This window comes from Aphelocoma coerulescens, chromosome 15 (genome assembly GCF_041296385.1).
Source record: "Aphelocoma coerulescens isolate FSJ_1873_10779 chromosome 15, UR_Acoe_1.0, whole genome shotgun sequence".
NCBI classification, from domain to species: Eukaryota; Metazoa; Chordata; class Aves; order Passeriformes; family Corvidae; genus Aphelocoma; species Aphelocoma coerulescens.
In genome coordinates, this window is record NC_091029.1 from 7,580,081 (window position 1) to 7,598,055 (window position 17,975).

General features: G+C 41.9%; 1 protein-coding gene across 8 annotated transcripts in view; it reads left to right on the top strand.

Annotated features, from left to right (window-relative positions):
- ARVCF (ARVCF delta catenin family member) overlaps positions 1-17,975 on the top strand; it is a 259,867-nt gene that overhangs the window by 105,560 nt on the left and 136,332 nt on the right. For 2 of the 8 annotated variants that reach the window (XM_069030540.1, XM_069030534.1), the window contains exon 1: positions 12,933-13,503. The exons of 2 other annotated variants lie outside the window; for them this stretch is intronic. In XM_069030540.1, coding sequence (XP_068886641.1) covers positions 13,483-13,503 — 21 coding nt within the window. In that variant the 5' untranslated portion in view covers positions 12,933-13,482. Of the gene's footprint in view, positions 1-11,244; positions 12,036-12,068; positions 12,660-12,930; positions 13,504-17,975 lie in introns of those variants that run through there. 4 more of the 8 variants (XM_069030539.1, XM_069030533.1, XM_069030535.1 and 1 more) reach the window with 4 other exon arrangements.

Consider the following 17,975-nt stretch of genomic DNA (forward strand, 5'->3'; position numbering starts at 1 on the left):
AGCCTGCTCCTTTCACTGTCACTAGAGTCCACCCCTAGCACAGTGTCCCATTCCGGAAAGTCAGTGCATCATGTGTGTTGTCAGCATTTCATTATTGCGTGGCGTGTCTCCTGATAGCCCAGAGCTGGGGTGCAGTTTGTGTGCTTCATCGAGTCATCGGCAAGCTTGAGCTTCAGAGCCTTGGCTTAGAAGTTGCTCTTCCTCTTAGCTCATGGGATACTTTTAAAAGTATGTGCATACTTGAGTAGAAGCCCTAAAGAGGGATCTTCACACCCTCCTCTAAATCTATACACTTGCTGTAAGTCTGGTGATGTGCTTGTGATTGAAAATGAAGGCTGAATCATAATCTCCATAGCAAACAAAATTTCCATTAGAAATAGCTGGACTTTGAATAGAGGGAGCAGCATGAAAAGCAGAGATTTCCCTCCTGCAAAGCCTTATTGTTTGTGTAGGGAGGACTTCATAATTTGTTTCTCATGTGCAGTGAATTGATAGACTATTTTAATGATGCAAACTGGCTTTGTGGGTAGCTATAGATTTCCAAACAATGTTTTGCTTGATATACATTCTTTAACTGTTTAAATGTGCAATGATAAACTACTTACGTCTCTAAATTACTTCAGCTCTCAAACCCCTCTGACACACAAGGTAAGTCATGCAGAAGCAATAGTACCATTTGTGAAGGTCTGTTTCCTAAGAAAACATGGTTCAATTCAGAAGGAAACTCTGGGCTATGACGGTTCTATAAGTTGTTTCCCAGTTATACCAGACTGTTTTACAATTATACTTGCATTGAGCTGTATTCAGGCAGACTTTATCTTATATTATGTTAGCACTGCTTTTCTATTAACAGCTGCCATGTTTTTGTACATGTAGATGCTTGAATTTGGGATTTCATGTGAAAGGAGCAGCTTGCACTGGTTAGGCTAAAAGTCTGACCATGTCTGGTAGGAGCTGTAGGTGGTTATCCTATGATGAGAATCTGGGCTGGGAGAGGGGGGGATGTGCTTACGTATTTTTTATAGGAAAAGGACAAATTCACCTTCACTTTTTCTGAATGACTTTGTGCAAAGTGCCTGATTAATAGCTTCAGAATGAAATTCCTTATCCACAAAACTGATGAAGCATGAGTTTTCTGCATTGTAATGGCTTAAGGTCTAACCACTTCCAAGAAAACTTAATAAAAGAGTTTTAAGTTACTGGGGTCTACGTGACTCTTACAGAGAAACAGCCCCTGTAAGTGACCCCAGACTGAATCTGCGTATGCTCAGCTCTCTGCCACTGGGTTAGGGGAGCTTTAATTCATTGATAATTAGCACTGAGGTTTTTAGAGTACCTTGTATATGAAATAAAATGGTTAAAAACGAAATATGCACAATTAAGAATCAATGTAAGGTTAGTTGTGTGAATTCTCATAAAATATACCAAGGGCCAAATTCCTCCCTGACTCACTAGAATTAAATACTGTTTCAATGAAAGATGAAAGCTGTACATTCAGTCTTATGCAGAACATACAATCTTTTCATCTCTACTGTTCTGTGTCGCATTTCATTGTGCAGAGTACACAAAGCAAGAGGCGCTCTGTGCTCTGCTGTCCGTGGGGATTGCTCACACCCTGTAGTGAAATCCAGCTCCCTGCTCTCTGAGGCTGTTTCCGTGAGGACTGGCTGATTGCTGCACATCACCCCATTCAACTGTTTGTTATAAGGAATATTGCAAAGTAACTCAAGTAGCAGCTTTTCCATTTGGAACTTGCATGGTGATTATACATAATCTAGTTATTCTGAGTAGAATTTGGACAAAAGAAATGAGGGTTAGCTCTGTTTTATGAGACTGACAAATAATCTTTAATCATCTTCATAACCAGGCATCAGTTTTCCATGTTGTTTGTTTGTCAAAGTGGAATCGGCCAAAGGGATTTTTTAGGGAAGTGTGAATAGTCAGGGCTTTGTTAATTGAGTCTCTCTCAGTACTTTTTTTAAAATATACAATCCCACACTTACTCCCTTCTTAGAATAGAAAATTAAGCTTTTTTTTTTCCCTTTTCATTTTAGACAAGGAAAAGTATTATATATATGGGCAGTGTGCCAGGAGTCTTAACAGTTTTCTGAAGTCCTCGAAAGACAAAATCAAGGTCTTAAAAAATATTGATTCTAATTAATTAATTCTGGAACTCTTACTTTAATTTCTTTCTTTTTTTTTAAATTTTATTTTAATACTAGCTTTAAACTTGTTCCGTAAGAATAACTCCTTGTCCTAGACAGCCCAGTTAGCCACTTGCTGGTGAGTTCTGCCTGTTCAGTGTGAATTTCAGATACTGGAATAGAACATGTGAGCTCTGGTGCACTTGCTGACTTTTTCTGTGAGTGTGTATGCCATTGTGTCTATTGGCCCTTGATGAGAAATATCAGATCTGCAAATGAGGTCAGGGATGTGCCAAAAATTGCGTGCATAGGCTTCTTGACTTCACATTAAGAAAGCATGGATACTTTTTTTAAAAAATTCCCTTAAAGATATCTTAATGGGAGAATTTGATTACTGGGACAATCTAAACAAATCATTAATGTTTTTTTCAGATATTAGTTAGAAATAGCTGAGACTATTCTTTAACAGGAAACTTTGTCAGAGGAGGGGTTTCTGGGAAACACTGTCCTCACAATGAGAGGTCCTAACTGTTGTTGAAAAGTCTCCCATTCATATTAGTGAGAGTCTTTTATTCAGGTAGTGGCCAAGGCAGGTGCTTCCTTAGCCCACTGCAGAAGGCAGTGCCTGCCAAACCTCCAGGCTCTGCAGAGGTTTGTCCCTGTCTCTGTTCCTGCAGGAGGCTGTGAGCAGCTCCTGCCATAGGGACAGTGAGCTTTAACCCGCACAGGCCCTGGTGAATGGGGACAAAAGTGCTCTTTGTGGTTAATGCACTTGGGGTAAATGTAACTTCTGCCCTGTGCAGCTTCCCCAGTCTTCCACTGTAGCTGCAATTAGAGTTTGTTGCTGAGTGTGCAGACAGTGACATGAATCAGGGTGTTTCAGCTCCAGAACTTTTGGAAGATATGCAGCTTTATACATGTGTTAGCTGCAGATTTTGAAGTGGACAAATAAAGTGCTCTTTCAGACTAAGAAGCCTCTGGGCAAAAGGTTATTAGTTACACAGTGAAAACCTTGGCATTAGTCTGGAAAATGTAACATTTAATGAAACTTTGGTCATAGATCTTTTATCTGGTTAATAAAATCTCCTAAAACTCACTGCAGTTTTTAAGGATGTTCTTGAATGTCTCTGGCCATGAGTGGTGGGAGGAGCCACATGGCTGGTCACTGCTGTTGGTTTTTGGAAGTGAAACTCTGGTTGGACTGAAAACAGAAGAGTGGTCTGTTAATGTGTATTTGTGTTTGCTTCTCTGACTTTTGAGGTAAATCATGTACATTGGTTATTACAGTATCCCAGGCCATGGGAGTCTTGGCAGCCTTTGCCTTTTGATCAGTTTACCAGAGCAGGCACAGTCCAGTAAGTGTCTTGAGTTGCTGGTGAGTAGCACCCATCATGTGTTTTCTACATAGTCAAGTATCTAGTTGATAAGGTTTTTTACAAGCCTGAGAAATCTTACTGCTCTTCATGTATGAAATATTTAGTTTAATCTACCTGGTTTTGTTTAACTTCTTTCAGATCAGCCTTCTGCTGCTCTTCACAGTGGGAGCTGAAGCTGGGCAGGGAGGAGATACAGATGTGCCCATGTGGGGTATGTGCTGTGATGGGCTGACACAGAGATGCAATATTACCACCACAGAACATAACTTAGTACTACTAAAGAACATTCTCATATATATATATACACTTTTATTAAAATATTAGACATGTGATACTTATTAAACACAAGCCTATATCCTGACTTGGTTTAAACTGGCAAGGCTCCATGGGTTTCAGAGAAGCTCTGTCAAGTCTGACCATCTGGGGAGCTGAAAAAGGTTTGCATTCAAAGATTGTTTCCCATTGGTACGTGGTGACAACTTCCCATTCCTGTTAATGTTGCATAACCAAAATAAAGCACAGCATTTAATAGACCTCTGTAAAAAAGCCGTGTAACAATACATTGACTTCAGAGATTCTGTAGTGCCTTTTAGGGATTTGAGAGGGGTTTCTGTCAGAAAAAGGTATTATCCCCCTTCGTACAGGTAGGAAAGGTGTGGGAGTTGCCAAATTTCACATGGTACAAATAACAGAAATCAGCCCATTACATGCTGGTGCAGGGTTTTGCTTATCGGATATATTGATTCTTACGTGCCTGTAAGAAGTAACATGGGTTGATCTGAGAAGTCTTCACACTGAGAAAATCATCCAATAATTAAAAATTTATAACATTTGACTGTTATTTTGATTCTTTTAGGTTCCCAGTGGGGGGTTTGTTCGGGTGTTGTTATGTGAAAAAAATAAACCAAGTTAATAGAATTAATTTTTTTCTTCACTTTACAGATATGATTATAGCTGTTTGAGGGAAATTAGCTTGTGGAAAAAAGGTACAGAATATTTTCATAGTTATGATTTGGATCATTTATATATCAGCTTGTGTTCCAGAGAAATAACACCTGTTTGAAAACAAACATATTTGACATTTTTTTATTTTTTAGACAGGTATTTTTAAGGCATAATTATGCACCAATATTCTTCAGTATTTATGTTAATCTGAGGTACCTGTGACTTCTGCCAAAAATGACATTTAGTGAATTGAGGGCCATTTTCAAATAAAAGGTGAACTCTAAAGCACACCGGAACACATGGTGAGAATTAAAAAACAAATACAAGAAGATTAGCTCAAATTGCTTTTCTAGGAAAATACCATCAAGTTAACCTTTGTGAGTCAGCCTGGGCAACAATAACGCTTCTGTCTGTATTTCATTACTTTTATTTAAGATTCTCTGCTCCACACTGATGTAGTGCAGACTGCTAGAATGTAGAGGCTGTTTCCAGTGCTTTGATAGTAAGAATGTGGGTGCATTAATATTGTATATAATGGGTGTATTAATACTGTATATATGTTTAAACATATCCAGGGAAGAAGCAAAGATGGGTTCTGAGCTATACTCAATCTTCACCTCACCTTTTCTCTCTTCTGCATCTCATACAAAATGCAGTTCCATCTTTGCGTGTAAAAGTTTTATATAATTAGTTTGAGTTTGTAGTGCCTCTTGGCTTCCTGTGTTATGTAACGTATTTGTGCTCATATTAAGGGACTGACAGCATGGAAAATTCCTTTTTTTTTGCCTTACAGGTAAGGTCAGGTACAGACAACAAAGCTGTTGGTTCATGACAACTCCCTGGTGTTACAGTACTGTTTCCTGCTACAGTGCCAAATACCAAGAAAAAAACTCACTGGTAGTTAACCCATGGATGTTCTCCTTCTGCTAGTATTGATAGGTAGCAAAATGTTGAAAGAACTTGCAGGGATAATCTAATTCCTTTATAAACCCAGATGAAGGCATAGAAATGTACGTTCTGCTTGAGGGGTACAGCATGGTTTGGTGTCTGTCACCTCACGGCCGATCTCCGGCTGCTGCCGCCCCTGCCCAGCTCCCCTCACTCTGTAATTTGGCTCATGTTCCTTTGGCCTGTAGGTTCCTGGGAGTTACAGGGCCACTTGCTCTGCCCTCAGCCTGTTTCAGTGAGTAGAGTTATTGAGCAAATTCAGTGAGTAGTTACTGAGCTTCCAGGAGTGACCTGGGTCAGGTTTCAGCTTCTGGATATGTGCAACTATTCAGAGGTTCCGGGGGGAAAGAGGAGGGAGATTTGGGAATATGATTCCCATGGGAGAATGAGTTCTTAGATCAGAATTCATTGTGAGCTGGGAGATACTTGTAGTACCAAGGGATCCCAGCAGTTAGGAACGGCACTAGGAGCCATTACTCAGCTGCTTTTCAGGGAGATGTGTTCCATCTGCTCCCGTCCCTGGCTTCTGCTGTGTTGGACATGACAATAATTCCATTTAGCTTGGAGGTTGGAGCTTGAGTGCCTTTTTTATGGACATTGTTCCATCTCTGTGAAAGCATCAGCTCCTGGTTTAGAGTAAGAGTCAGGACCTTTGGCTGATAGCTCAGCAAGAGTGGAAGCTGAAGCAGGAGCTGGCATTCTCGGGCCCAAAGCACTGCAGTTGGCTTGGGGCAGTGCTGCTGCCAGCCCACACCCTGCAGGCCTGGCCCAGAGCAGGAGCTCTCCTGGAACTACTGCAGGTGTCAGAGACTTTACAAAGTGACAGCATGGCATGTGGCACCACTGAGGAGCTCCTGCTGTTCGCCTTTCTGCTGGGATGACGCAAATTCCAAAGGAAATCCTACAACCTGCTTCATGTATTGCAGGAGGAATTCCATAGCAGAAGCCTTAAAATATTGTGCATCAGGCATCATGGTATGTATCACGAGAGGCTCTGAAAATGGACTCAAGTGGTATTCCAGCAAGAATTTACATTTCCTTGTTCTTCTGTTTCTTGAATAGTCTCACCCCTGTGATTATTCTTCAGTCTTCATTTAAGGCCTTACATGGTAAAAGCATGGATACAAGTCAGTGGGAATATTAGTATCAATTTCAGCAACAACTAAGAAGCTTTGACCAGCTGAATCAGAAGCTGTGCAGTCCTTTCCAGAAGGGATTTATTTGATAAGCAAACCACTTAAACCTCACTTATGAGAGTTATTTGGGGCTCAGAACTGCTGGCATGCAGCAGAATCCACTCAAAATCTGATGTGTTATCCGAGAAGTGTTTGTACAAAACTTTGTCAGCAAGTCTAGTTTAAAAAGTAGATTCCAAATGATTCAATAAGAAATAAAAAGGGAACCCAGTAACTGAGAAACTGACCCTCTGTCTGGAGGAAGAATTAACTTTATTCTTTGTATGATTTGTTTTTTCGAAATTTAATTACGTACTATTTTACAGCTGTACGTGTGTAGATTGAATATATACTTCCAGCTCCAAAAAGCACACCTTTGCAGAAATGTCATTTTTCTCTCTGTCATCAAAAGTACCTCACATTCACGTCTCACACTTCATCTGTTAAGTATGTGCTGTGCAACTCTCTGTGGGAACTGCTGAATTCCAAAGTGCCATCTAATGTTTGTCTGCAGGACAGCAACTGCCTTGCACTAATGATGGTAACAGTGCAAAGCAATGGCCATGTTTGCCCTAAGCATCTCAAATATTTCTGCAGTTTCATTTGCCTTGAAAGTTTCAACTCGTTTTGTGCAAATTTTTATTGAATGAGTTTTGGAAGCAACTGAAAAGCAAGGATTTTCTTATTTTGTTTGCCAAGACTTGAGAAAGAATGATTTTTCACAAGCGTTAGCCTTTCTGGCCTGGAGCTGTGCCAGGTTTAAATTAAAAATATTTAAATTGAATGACAAATTCACTGTTCCATGGTAGTTTTCCATGATTTTACATTGCTTTACTAATAGAACTATGTTTTCTTCTACAAGAACATATAAGAGAAACACATTAAAATTAAGTTCTGATTGCAGTGTGTTCCTTATTATGTAAACAGGTATCTAGGTTGTTCTTTGCATGATGTCTCTGAGTGTTACAACATCAGCAAGTATAACAGCAAGTAATTATTAAAAATGTCTCAAAACAGGAACATTAAAATGTAAACATTTAAAGAGCTGTATCAGGTTTAATAGGATTTTTTAAAAAAACAACTTTCTAGTCACATTTACCACATTTGCTTCTTGATAATTAACATGAATCATCTTACATTAAAGTTGTGATTTATTTTTCATGTCCTGCTGCTTGTTTGTTTCTCAGTTCAGACAGCAGAACATGATTAATTGTCCTGGCTTTTTAAGATTTTTAGTTGTCACACATTTTAGTTCCCAAGCATACGACTGTATTAGTTTAACTGGGATGTTCAGGAAGAAAGATTTTAAACCATCAAAACATCTTTTTGCACTATATCTCCCAATCTGATGAAAAGATTTTGTTCCTTATACAGGCCTTGATCTGTAGGGGTGCAGCGAGGCAGAGCTTTGCCCAGGAGCTGGTCAGCCTTTGTGAGCCTCTTCCCTCGCAAAGCCACGTGTGGCTGCAGAAAGGTTTTGCAGAAACTGTAAAACCACCAAGCAGCCAACCTGGCAATTTCCTTTTCCCCTGAGCCCTTTGGGCTTTGGACCTGCAGGGTTCAACCTGGCTTTTAAAATCAAAAATTCTGTAGAGTTCCCTTTCAGCTGTTCTGCAGTGTCTGTAAGCTCTTGTGAACTAATGCTGAAAGAGCCCAAAATGGGTGTTGGGTTATGATGACATGAATAAATTACTGAGTCTTTTGCTAGTTTAGGCCATCTTGTTAAGGGTTCAAATTATGTTCCTGCTTGCTTTGTCACAAATGTGGAGTAATTCACTGAAGTCATCAGTGTGACTGAGAACAGAATGGCCAAAGATGGCCATGGGCAGCCTGAGGCTGTGTGCCAACTATAATTAAAGCCTTTGATTTAAATAAATGTCACAGTTTTCTCTTTATTTAGGTATTATTTAAAAAAACCGAAACACAAACCAACCAAACAAAAACCAAAACCCCAACAACTGCTTCTTTTTTAAACTACTAAATTACTAGCTGAAGAGAATATTTTTTATCCATAGTTGTGGTGACTGGGAAATGTTGTAGAATACTGTCAGAGTTCATTTTAAGGACTTAATCTAAAATCCTGGCACAGTGGCATTTTTAGAATACTGTAGTTAAAGATAGAAAAGAACTATAGTGTCTGTGTTTCTAACCCATCTCAATTATCTCTTCTTCCTTTTTGCAGTCTTATTTTCATATGTAACTATTTAAAATACAAGAAACCTGTTCTGGAATAAATCTCCTACACAGAGACCTTAATTCTCTCTTCAGAAGGGACTGCAAAATAGCTTCAGGTTTTGGTTTGAAGAGGACAGTAATTACCATGAAAATGGGTAGATTGTGCAGACAGTTATCAGTCCAGTACATCATGGCAAACCACATTTTTGCCTTCTGGACGAGAGAATGACGTGTTAAGCTGCTACCTTCTGAGCAAGTGTTTGTAATCTGCAGCATGAAATACAGCACAAATCGTCTGGAAAATCCACAAACCAAAACAAAATCTGAGAAACAAAAAATGGTTACTACTGAGTCTGTCTTTCCTGCATTTGAGTCTTTGTTTTCCATTCCAATAACCACAGCATGAAATTATGGTTACAGTACCAACCTTAAACTTGATTTGTTTTCCTTGCTGTTGTCATTCTGTTATAAATGTCATGGTAATTTAATCTTTTTTTCATAAGCTCGAGGGGAGGGTGTTTTTATCCCTTTAAAATGTAGTTGATTCTTACCTAAATGAAGCTCCTGGGAAGAAACATAGGTCATTCATTCAACTGCGACCTATATGCAGTGACATGTAGCTTCCTCTGTCCTTTGTTTCTAATGTAAGCAGTGCTGTCACCAGACTGTCCTTGTTCTCATCCTGTCATATGACAACTTAGATGAAATGGAGTTGACTGATATTAGATGTAGCAAGATGGAAGCTGTGTTGGTATACAAATTAAAATCTCCTAAACTTACTTAAATGCCTGATGGTGTCAACCTACAGAAAGTGTCTGCTTCCTCTTTGTTGTATTGTTCTTCAGCCTTGTGGTCCTTTAGACCTCTTTTTTAATACTGGCTTCTTAAATAAAAAAAGACACCTAAAATCATTCTCCATATAAACACAACAGCTCCCTGATTGAGGCAACCTGGCTTTGTCTCAATTTCTAACCTTGCAGTATGGGACCAAGAAGATTGTCAAAACCACGTTCCTGGCAGTGTTAGAAATATCTGGGTGGATGTGTCCTACTAGAGTCACGCAACCATTTTGGAGCAAGTACAGATGCTTTGGAAGGGCTCCTGTAACTTTTCAAATACATTTAAAAATGATGGTAATGCTAACAGAAAAAGATTTCAAAATGTATCTCGGAGATAGAATGTTCTGTTTTCATTTGTCTGGATTAAAATCACTACTGTAGGGTACTCTGACACATCCCAGCGTGCTGTGCTTTAGATCTCCCACTTACCTTGTTTATTTGCTGCATGAAATTCACAGAAGGACAATAAAATATCCTTGGTATGGAAGCCCCTATATGAATACAGGCTCTCTAATTCAGAGACTTGCCATGGGTGATGGTGGTGCTTTTGCCTATATGGTTAGCTGGGATTCTTGATTCATCTTGTTCCTTCTTGCTCTGTTGGGTTTATGGAAGTTACATATCACTGAAGCCATATGTTATGATCCCAGGCAGAGCTGTAAACCATTCCCTTTTTACTGCCTCTGAGAGCAGATCAATCTATAGAGCAGCACTAGTGATGGGGAATTTTTTAAGGGTAATGGGGAAAATAAGAAAAGAGAGCTTGGCTGAGATACTATACTATTCCATCTTCCAAAGAATTAAATCCCTTCCTATTTATAAATTTTTAATTTCTCAGCAAGAAGAAAGAAGGTTTTCACCCTGCTTTTGCAGCTGGGAAAAAATGTGACAGATTAAGAATTTAAGGTTCATTAAAAAAAAAGAGGGGAAGGTTGTGATGTAGTCAGCAGTCTGATACTAATGGATAGTGTTTGTTGCCAGAATTTGGAAGTTCAGTAGGGATCTAATCCATAACTCTTTTTTAGGTAATTGGTACTTTGACTTCACATTGCCAAATCTCAGCATTCAGAATTATAAGAGCTGGTAAAATATTGCAAGAGGCTAAGGGGACTGGAGATGTTATTTGCCCTTAAAAAAAAACTCCAAAAGTTTTAGCTTTGAGTCAAAACATTTTCAAAATTTACTTTACAACGAGAAAGCCTACAAGCATCCATTTTATATTTTAAAAGAAAAGCATGTTTTTAAATAACAACCTGACTCCAGCAGGTGGGACTTCAAAATTCAGCAGCACTAATCTTGCATGGCTTGCACAAATACCTGTGGGTTTACAACATGAGAGACTTCTTATGTGAGTAAGAATTGGCAAGTCCATCCAGGAAGGTTTTCAGTTTCGTCGCTTTGCATGCAAGAGTAGCTCCTTCAGTGCCCTATGGATATAAGCTTTACACTGTTTTTTTCTTTGACAGTGTATAAAGGTCTGGCACATAGCCAGGTGCATGGCTAAATTGAATGGTGCTGTTCTGTGCCAGCATGGCCTCAACAAAGTGGAGCTATTTTAGTTTGTTAACTGAAGAAAAGTTGGACAAGGAGAAGGGGTGGGAGAGCACTTTACAAAAGTACAGGAGACTCGTACAAACCTTATTCCTTTTGCTTTGGCCTTTACGTATTTTATTAATGGCCACTACAGTTGCCTCTAAATTATTCCCCTGTGGATAGAATACATCTTTTCCCTCCAGTGAAGCAAATCACTTCGGCTAAACCTTGTGGAACATCTACCATTGCCCTTGTCAAACTTTACAGCATTTATTTTTAAACAAACTAGGATGAGCTGAGTAACGTCGTTCTGCCGTGTTCTCTGCCCCAAAAATACAAAGCTTTAGCTCTAATATACATCTGGAGTGCTGACATTGGCACTAGTAGGAAGGCTGAAAATAGGATTCAATAGATATGATACATTTCTTCCACTCTTAAATGTCTATATAGGAGATGCCACTTTTTCACGTTCCTCTGGTAGGATTGATACAAATTAACTGTTAGTTATGGTGACACTGGAAGGATGTTTTAAAATTTTCAGGGAACCTGAAGCTGGGATGAAAAGACCCTTTTGTGCAAAGGTGTCTGTTCTGATACTAAAGACTATTCAATTGTACCTTTCTTCCTGGTGTGTAGTTGGTCTCCCTGTCTTTGACTATGCCTGTTTTCCAGGGATGGTCTCTAATTTGATGCCAGTATCTTTCAGTCCTTAATTACCATTGTTCAGTCACCAGCTGTTACAGTGTTGGATTTACTTAATTGCTTTGGTTTGCTGCAGGAATCTAGTAGGAAGAGGGAGAACCACCATTGCCCCTTGGCTGTGTCTGCAAGCAGTGCTGGATTTTCAGTACTGGGGGCCTCAACTCCCTCCCAGGTCTGGCCAACAGCTTCCATGGAAGGGTAGGGCTCTGGTTCAGTGCTGGCTGAGCATCTCCTCTTGCCCTGTTGTGGCTCCAGGGGGAAAAACACTTAAGGTTTAGTTAAGGTTGGTTTACACCTACCAACCTACATCTTTCTTTTAAGACTTGCTATCTTAAAATATTTAATACATCACTTTCTGCAGTTTTGTGGAAAAGGCAGAAAGAAGGATCAGATCCTAGAATTAGAAGTATGGGAAAGCTCTCCTTCTTCCCAGGTGTTTCATAAAGGTTCACAGCCTTGTTCAAGGAGTGAATATTAAAAACTAGGTACTTCCAATTTACTAGAAATAGATGGATGTGAAAACCGTGTTGAACTACGCTGTGAAGTCCCAGTTCTTGTTGCAGAATGTGGTGGATGCAAGGCACAGCACATCTGGCATTCATTTTGGTAATGAGTAATTTGTCCAAGGGATCTTCTAATGAATGTGGGACGGGTTCGTGGGCAGGTGAATGGTTTTAAAAAATGAGGCCAGTTGTACTTTTTAGCTCTAAGCCTCACCGCACCTGTGTAAGATGCAAAAGGGAGGAGACGGTGATAGAAGATCATCGTTCTTTGGTGTTGGTGCATTAGGGATGCCATTAATCTCGAAGTGAACTGCAAAAAGTAAGCAAGCGAGAAGGTTTCCTTTCTTGTGCTTTCTTGCAGACCGCCCTTTAATTCTGGAGGCAGCTGCGCTCCCCGGGCAGGCGCTGTGGGAAGGGCTCTCTGTCGCCGGAGCCGGCAGGTTACCGCTCTGAGAGACGCTGGGAACAGGCGGTTTCCCTCTTTGTCTCTGTAATCCATCAGGAGAGATCCGGGGGCGGGGGAGGCGGGCCGGGAAGCGGGGGAACCCCCGGGGCTCCGGGCGCGCAGCCGCTCGGTGCAGTCCCCGGCAGCCGGAGGCACCGCGCGGCGGCGCCGGGCACGGGCTGCGGCTGCTCCCGGCAGCTCTGCCCCGCTCCCCCGGCCCTGCCCCTCTCCTCGCTCCCCCGGCGCGCCGGGCACGGGCTGCGGCTGCTCCCGGCAGCTCTGCCCCGCTCCCCCGGCCCTGCCCCTGTCGCCGCTCCCCCGGCGCGCCGGGCGTGGCCCGCCCCAGCCCGCTCCGGCTGCGGCTGCCCGTCAGTGCCGCCCCCTGCACGGAGCCTCCGGCGCCGGGGCAGCGGCGGCAGAGCCATGTGAGAGGGACGCGGACGCGTCCCCTGCCGGAGCCGCGGCGGTGCCGGTCCTCCCGGTGTAGCGGGGCTTTTCCCTGGATGGGCTCAGTCCGCAGGGAGGCTGCGGAGGGGCTCTGGGGCGCCGAGGGTGCCGGTCCGGGTACAAAAGGAGCGAGCTTCGCCGAGGGAGGAGGCTCTGGAGGCTGTCAGAGCAGCAGGCTGGGTCCGCGGAGGGGCTGCGGGCAGCAGGAGGTGTTCTGTGCTGGGGACAGCGGGACCGGCACCTCGCATAAATGCCTGCGGAACTCAAACAGGTTAGTGCGAAACTTGTGTCCTTTCCCTCGGGTTCTCCGGGCTCTGCGGCCGCGTGTGCGAGGGTCCTGGTGGCGTGGAGAAAGCTGTCAGCGCTGGAAGGGGTTGTTTACTTGTGATTTCATTTTTAGCTGAGAACTAAGAGCAAAAGCTGAGCTGCTCGTTCTAGCAGAGCATTCGAGAGAGATTCTGCTTTTGTCTCTGTTGTGTTAACTGGTGAAACACCCAAAAAAGCAAGCCATTGTGTTCTTTGACCTTCTCGTCCTGCTCAATAAATCTAGGGAGCTCTTTGACATGAACAGCTAGAAACAGTGCTTTTAAAAGAGAAAGCTTTGCTATTGTGCTTTTGTTAAATGTTTGCTTTTCCCATACTGTGTTCCCTGGCTTTCTCTTTGATTTTGTTGCTGGACATACCAGGGAAATAACGGTGGTTTTTCACTCTAAATGTTATCTTAAACATAAAGTTCTCTTGGCTGTCATCTCAATAATTACAATGGACCTAAAACTCGGTGCAAAAATATTTCAAATGTTGTTCTTTACTTTCAAGTGTCATTGGGTATTCCAGGACAAAGATTTAAATAAATAGAGATCATGTAGGCTGCTGTAATTCATAGGTGCTTTCCCTGGATAACCTTCTTCTCCTACCTCGTAAGCCTTAGGAAACCCGATAAATTCAGGTGGTGGCAGGGTAGAGCTGTTTCTCCAACTAGGATGAGGTTGTGTCTTTTTCTTAATCCTCCTTTTTCTCCTCTGCCTTTATAATTGAAAACAGCGTACTTTAGAGTAAGAAAATGCAACAATAATGCATCACTGATAATACATCTGTGACTATGTTTAGGCTCATTGCACTGGAATTGTTAAGAGTTTCTCCGGCTTGGTTTAATATGCTGTGTTCCACTCACCCATCTCAGTAACAGAAGGCTGAATCATTTCATGATGCAAATAGGATGCTGATTCCCTTGAGGGGAAAGTAGCCCTTTCATCTGGGCCCTCGAGTGAGCATTTCTTTGTCTGTAGGATTCCCTGGAATCATGGTCCTGCCTGCTGGAGATGGCTGTTTGCTGGTTTGTCTGGGTGCTTGTTTGTGTTCGTGCTACCTGTGGGCTTCTTAGAAAGGGATTTGATTTGTCTGTGGTGCTGTTCACATTGCCTGACCCACAGCTACTGTACCTGTCAAATTACATGCAATGGACTGTTGAGTTTTAGATAGATCTGGTTAGCAGCCCCAAGGGATTTTGGTTTTGTCTGGGCTTTTTTAATACATAAAGGAAAAAGCTGGAGGTAAGGAGCAGAATGCTAACAGTAAAAAAAAAAGGGGTGTATTTAATGTCTTTTGACCCATGCAGTACAGCTGTGCTTGTGTCTTCTGGGTTTTCTGTGTTGGTAGGCAGAAAAGCTTGAGTGAGAGTGGAAGGTTGTTGTTAATCACTTTAGGTCATGCTTTTCAGTTAGCTTGTAAATTCTTCTTCCATATCAAAACAAAAAATCTCATGGTTTTAATTTTCACGCTGTCTGTCATAGCTGAGGATCAGACAGAGATATGCTGTTTTATCTTTTCTGTTGGAGTAATGGTTCTGGATTCATTCTGAGGCCTTTTAACAGAAAAACTGTTCAATCTGGTAGCACAGCAGTTTATTAGAGAATGCTTTGCTTAATGAAAGGTGGTAGTTTTAAGCCATGAGTTGTCAGATAAATTTATTGTGCAGTTACAGAGCCTCTAGAAAGTAATTCTTTAGCTGTAATGATCACAATTAAGTAAAACTAAACCGAATGAATAAATGACTTTGAGGTGGATGACAAGTCTGTACAATCCATATAGATAAAGATAGGGAAGATACTAAAATGGACTTCTGCCACATTAACCGAAGGCCTATTGTGTTTAGATAAAGACAGCTGTGAAATAGTAATTAAAAAGAATGAAGAGTAACTTCTAATCATGCTTTTGGCTTTCGCCGGGAATAGTCAGGCTTCCTGAAGTTCTGGGCTGCAAAAGCAGCACTGTAGCTGAGAGCATTGGTAGAGGAACCAAGTGCTGAAAACCATAAATGTGGTCATGAGTGTGGAGGGTGGGTGTCACCTTCTTGAATCTTCCCTTGGCCGTTCCCCCTCCTGCTCATGAGGGATGAAGGCTGTTGAAGTTTGTGCCAAGTATCTGCAGTCTGCAATGGCCTTGGAAGTAAGTAAAGGGTTTATGAAGTTGAGAAGGATCTTGAAGTCTGGAACTGTTAAAATATGTGCTCATGCAGTATCACATACAGCTTTGATCTGGATCTGAAACCTGAAGTGCTGGCTTGCCTCGGGGCCATGAATTTGTGAAGGGGAAAGAAGTCACTTTAAATGACTTTTGCCAAAAACTCTTCAGTTCTCTGTTATTCTTGCTTTGGAAAATACTTTATTAACATTCTGAATTCAGGCACTGACCTCAGTAAGGCTGTCCTTCCTCAGCACTTTGTTCCTGAAGCTTTTCGCTAGAGGATGATACTGATGTGAGAGAGTATGAAACTGTAGATCTGGCAAGATGAAAAAGCAGTTAATCCATTAGTGACATCCCTGCTGGGAGTCTGTATCAGCGATGGAAAGCTTGTAGAAGAAATGTTCGTAGAGGTGCAGCATGCAGTAGTATCATCATTTTCCAAACAGTTGGGTGAGTCATATTAGAAGAACCAATTAAGAAGGGAGTGTAAGGTTTGGCATGGATCTCTGTAGGGATTCACCCATGGATTCTCACATATGACTGGCCTGAAACAGGTCTAATATGCTCTACTACCTTGGAGTGAAGAGATGTAGCAGTCTACAAGATTGAGTCCTCCTTGTTCCCCCAAGCAATCCCTTTGCCAGCAGTTGTGACCTCTGTAGCAGAGCTGGGCATAGGGAATGTGATTTGGGACTCTCTGGGGCATTGAACTATGTACTGGAGCAACTGAGCAGAGGTACACACTCCTATGAGCTCTGCCACAGAGGCAGGAATTCTCTACAGGAGGGTGGATTTTGGAACTCTTCAGGCAGTTACTGCCCCATTCAGGTGTGGAGTGTCAGAACTCAGATGTGAGGATGTGCCTTTACCTCTTGTAGAGGAGCTTGCACAGCTGAGTCCTTCAGCATAAGGAGGAAGCCCTGGAGCTGCAGGAGGACACCTGTGTAGGACGTGGAAGTGTTCTGTTTCTGAAAAGGCCTCAGTAGGAACTGTGTTCCTTTAAAAGTGCTGTTGGAGCTGTTGAGGTGCAAGGGCCTATAGTGTCCATTCTGTGTGACTGCCTGTGTGTGCATAGCTTTATAACAGCAATGGACCAAGCAAATACCAATACCAAGCAAAGCATTCCAGCAACTGCACTTCCCGAGGCTGTATTGCTTAATCACCTGTCCTGAAGGTCTGGAGCTGTTGTATATGGAGCATCAGGCTGGCTGCAATTTTTGCTTAAGTTACATTGCGGTTACTAAAAATAAAAACGTGTTTTGGTGGTTTTTGTTGAATTTGGGTTTGGGTTTTTTTTTTTAAACAAGTATGTGTACTCAAGATCTTTCCAAACGTAGAAGTACTGATTATGGAAGATAAAGTGGAGAAAAGAGCATGTTAAACAACCACATTTGAAACTGGATAGACTGGATGTTTATAACAAGGCTGTTTGCAAACACGTAATCTTAAACACTCTTCTCCCAGGAGTTCATTTCTGCCACTAAATTAAGGTTTTGGTTCAGTAGGAGTAGGATCGGAGCCACTGGGTGAAGTTCTGTCCTTGCATTTGAGTGTTAAAATAACAAGGCATTTTGCTGAATATAAGGATTTCAGCATATTTTCGGTGTGTCTTTACCTGTTCCTACCCTTGTTCCTCAGTTGCTCTAAGTTATTTCTTCTGTGCTAGCAAAATTCTGCAGCTGTAATACAGGGAAACTTCTAAAAAGCTCCTGTTTCAGACTGCAGCACTGCTTGTTCTCCTTTGTGGAAATATTTGTGGATACTGTGGTGTGAGATGGGAGATTCAGCTTTGGGGTTCAGAAAATCCTGTTCTTTGCTGCTGCTGGCTGTTGGTTTCCCAGAGTGTGCAACAAGGTGCCCTCTTGGTAATGCAAACACGTGTTTGAGGCTCATTCTGTGGGCAAAACCAGCAAGCTGATCCAGCTTAAAAACTGAAGCAAACCCTACAGCTTCATAAAAAGAGGAATGGCATCCTGAACCAGGCTGTTTAAGCCTCAGTCCTGGGCACGAAACAGGGAGGAGCAGTGGCTCTGCATGAAGTTACTGGGAGAAAGAAAAAAGGGCAAGGGATGAACAGGAGCATGTGGGCAGGAGCTCATGTTAGGGCTCTTGCTGGTGAAACAAGGTGACAGTACAATACAATAGCTCAAGTGCCTTGGCCTGCGAGTCCTGTATACATTTGGTTTGGTCAGATCTTCCCAAGGACAGAGCAGAGCAATAACAAGATTTTATTATTCAGGTTTTTTAAAACCACTGTTGTTTCAGTAGCGTGTGAGAAGT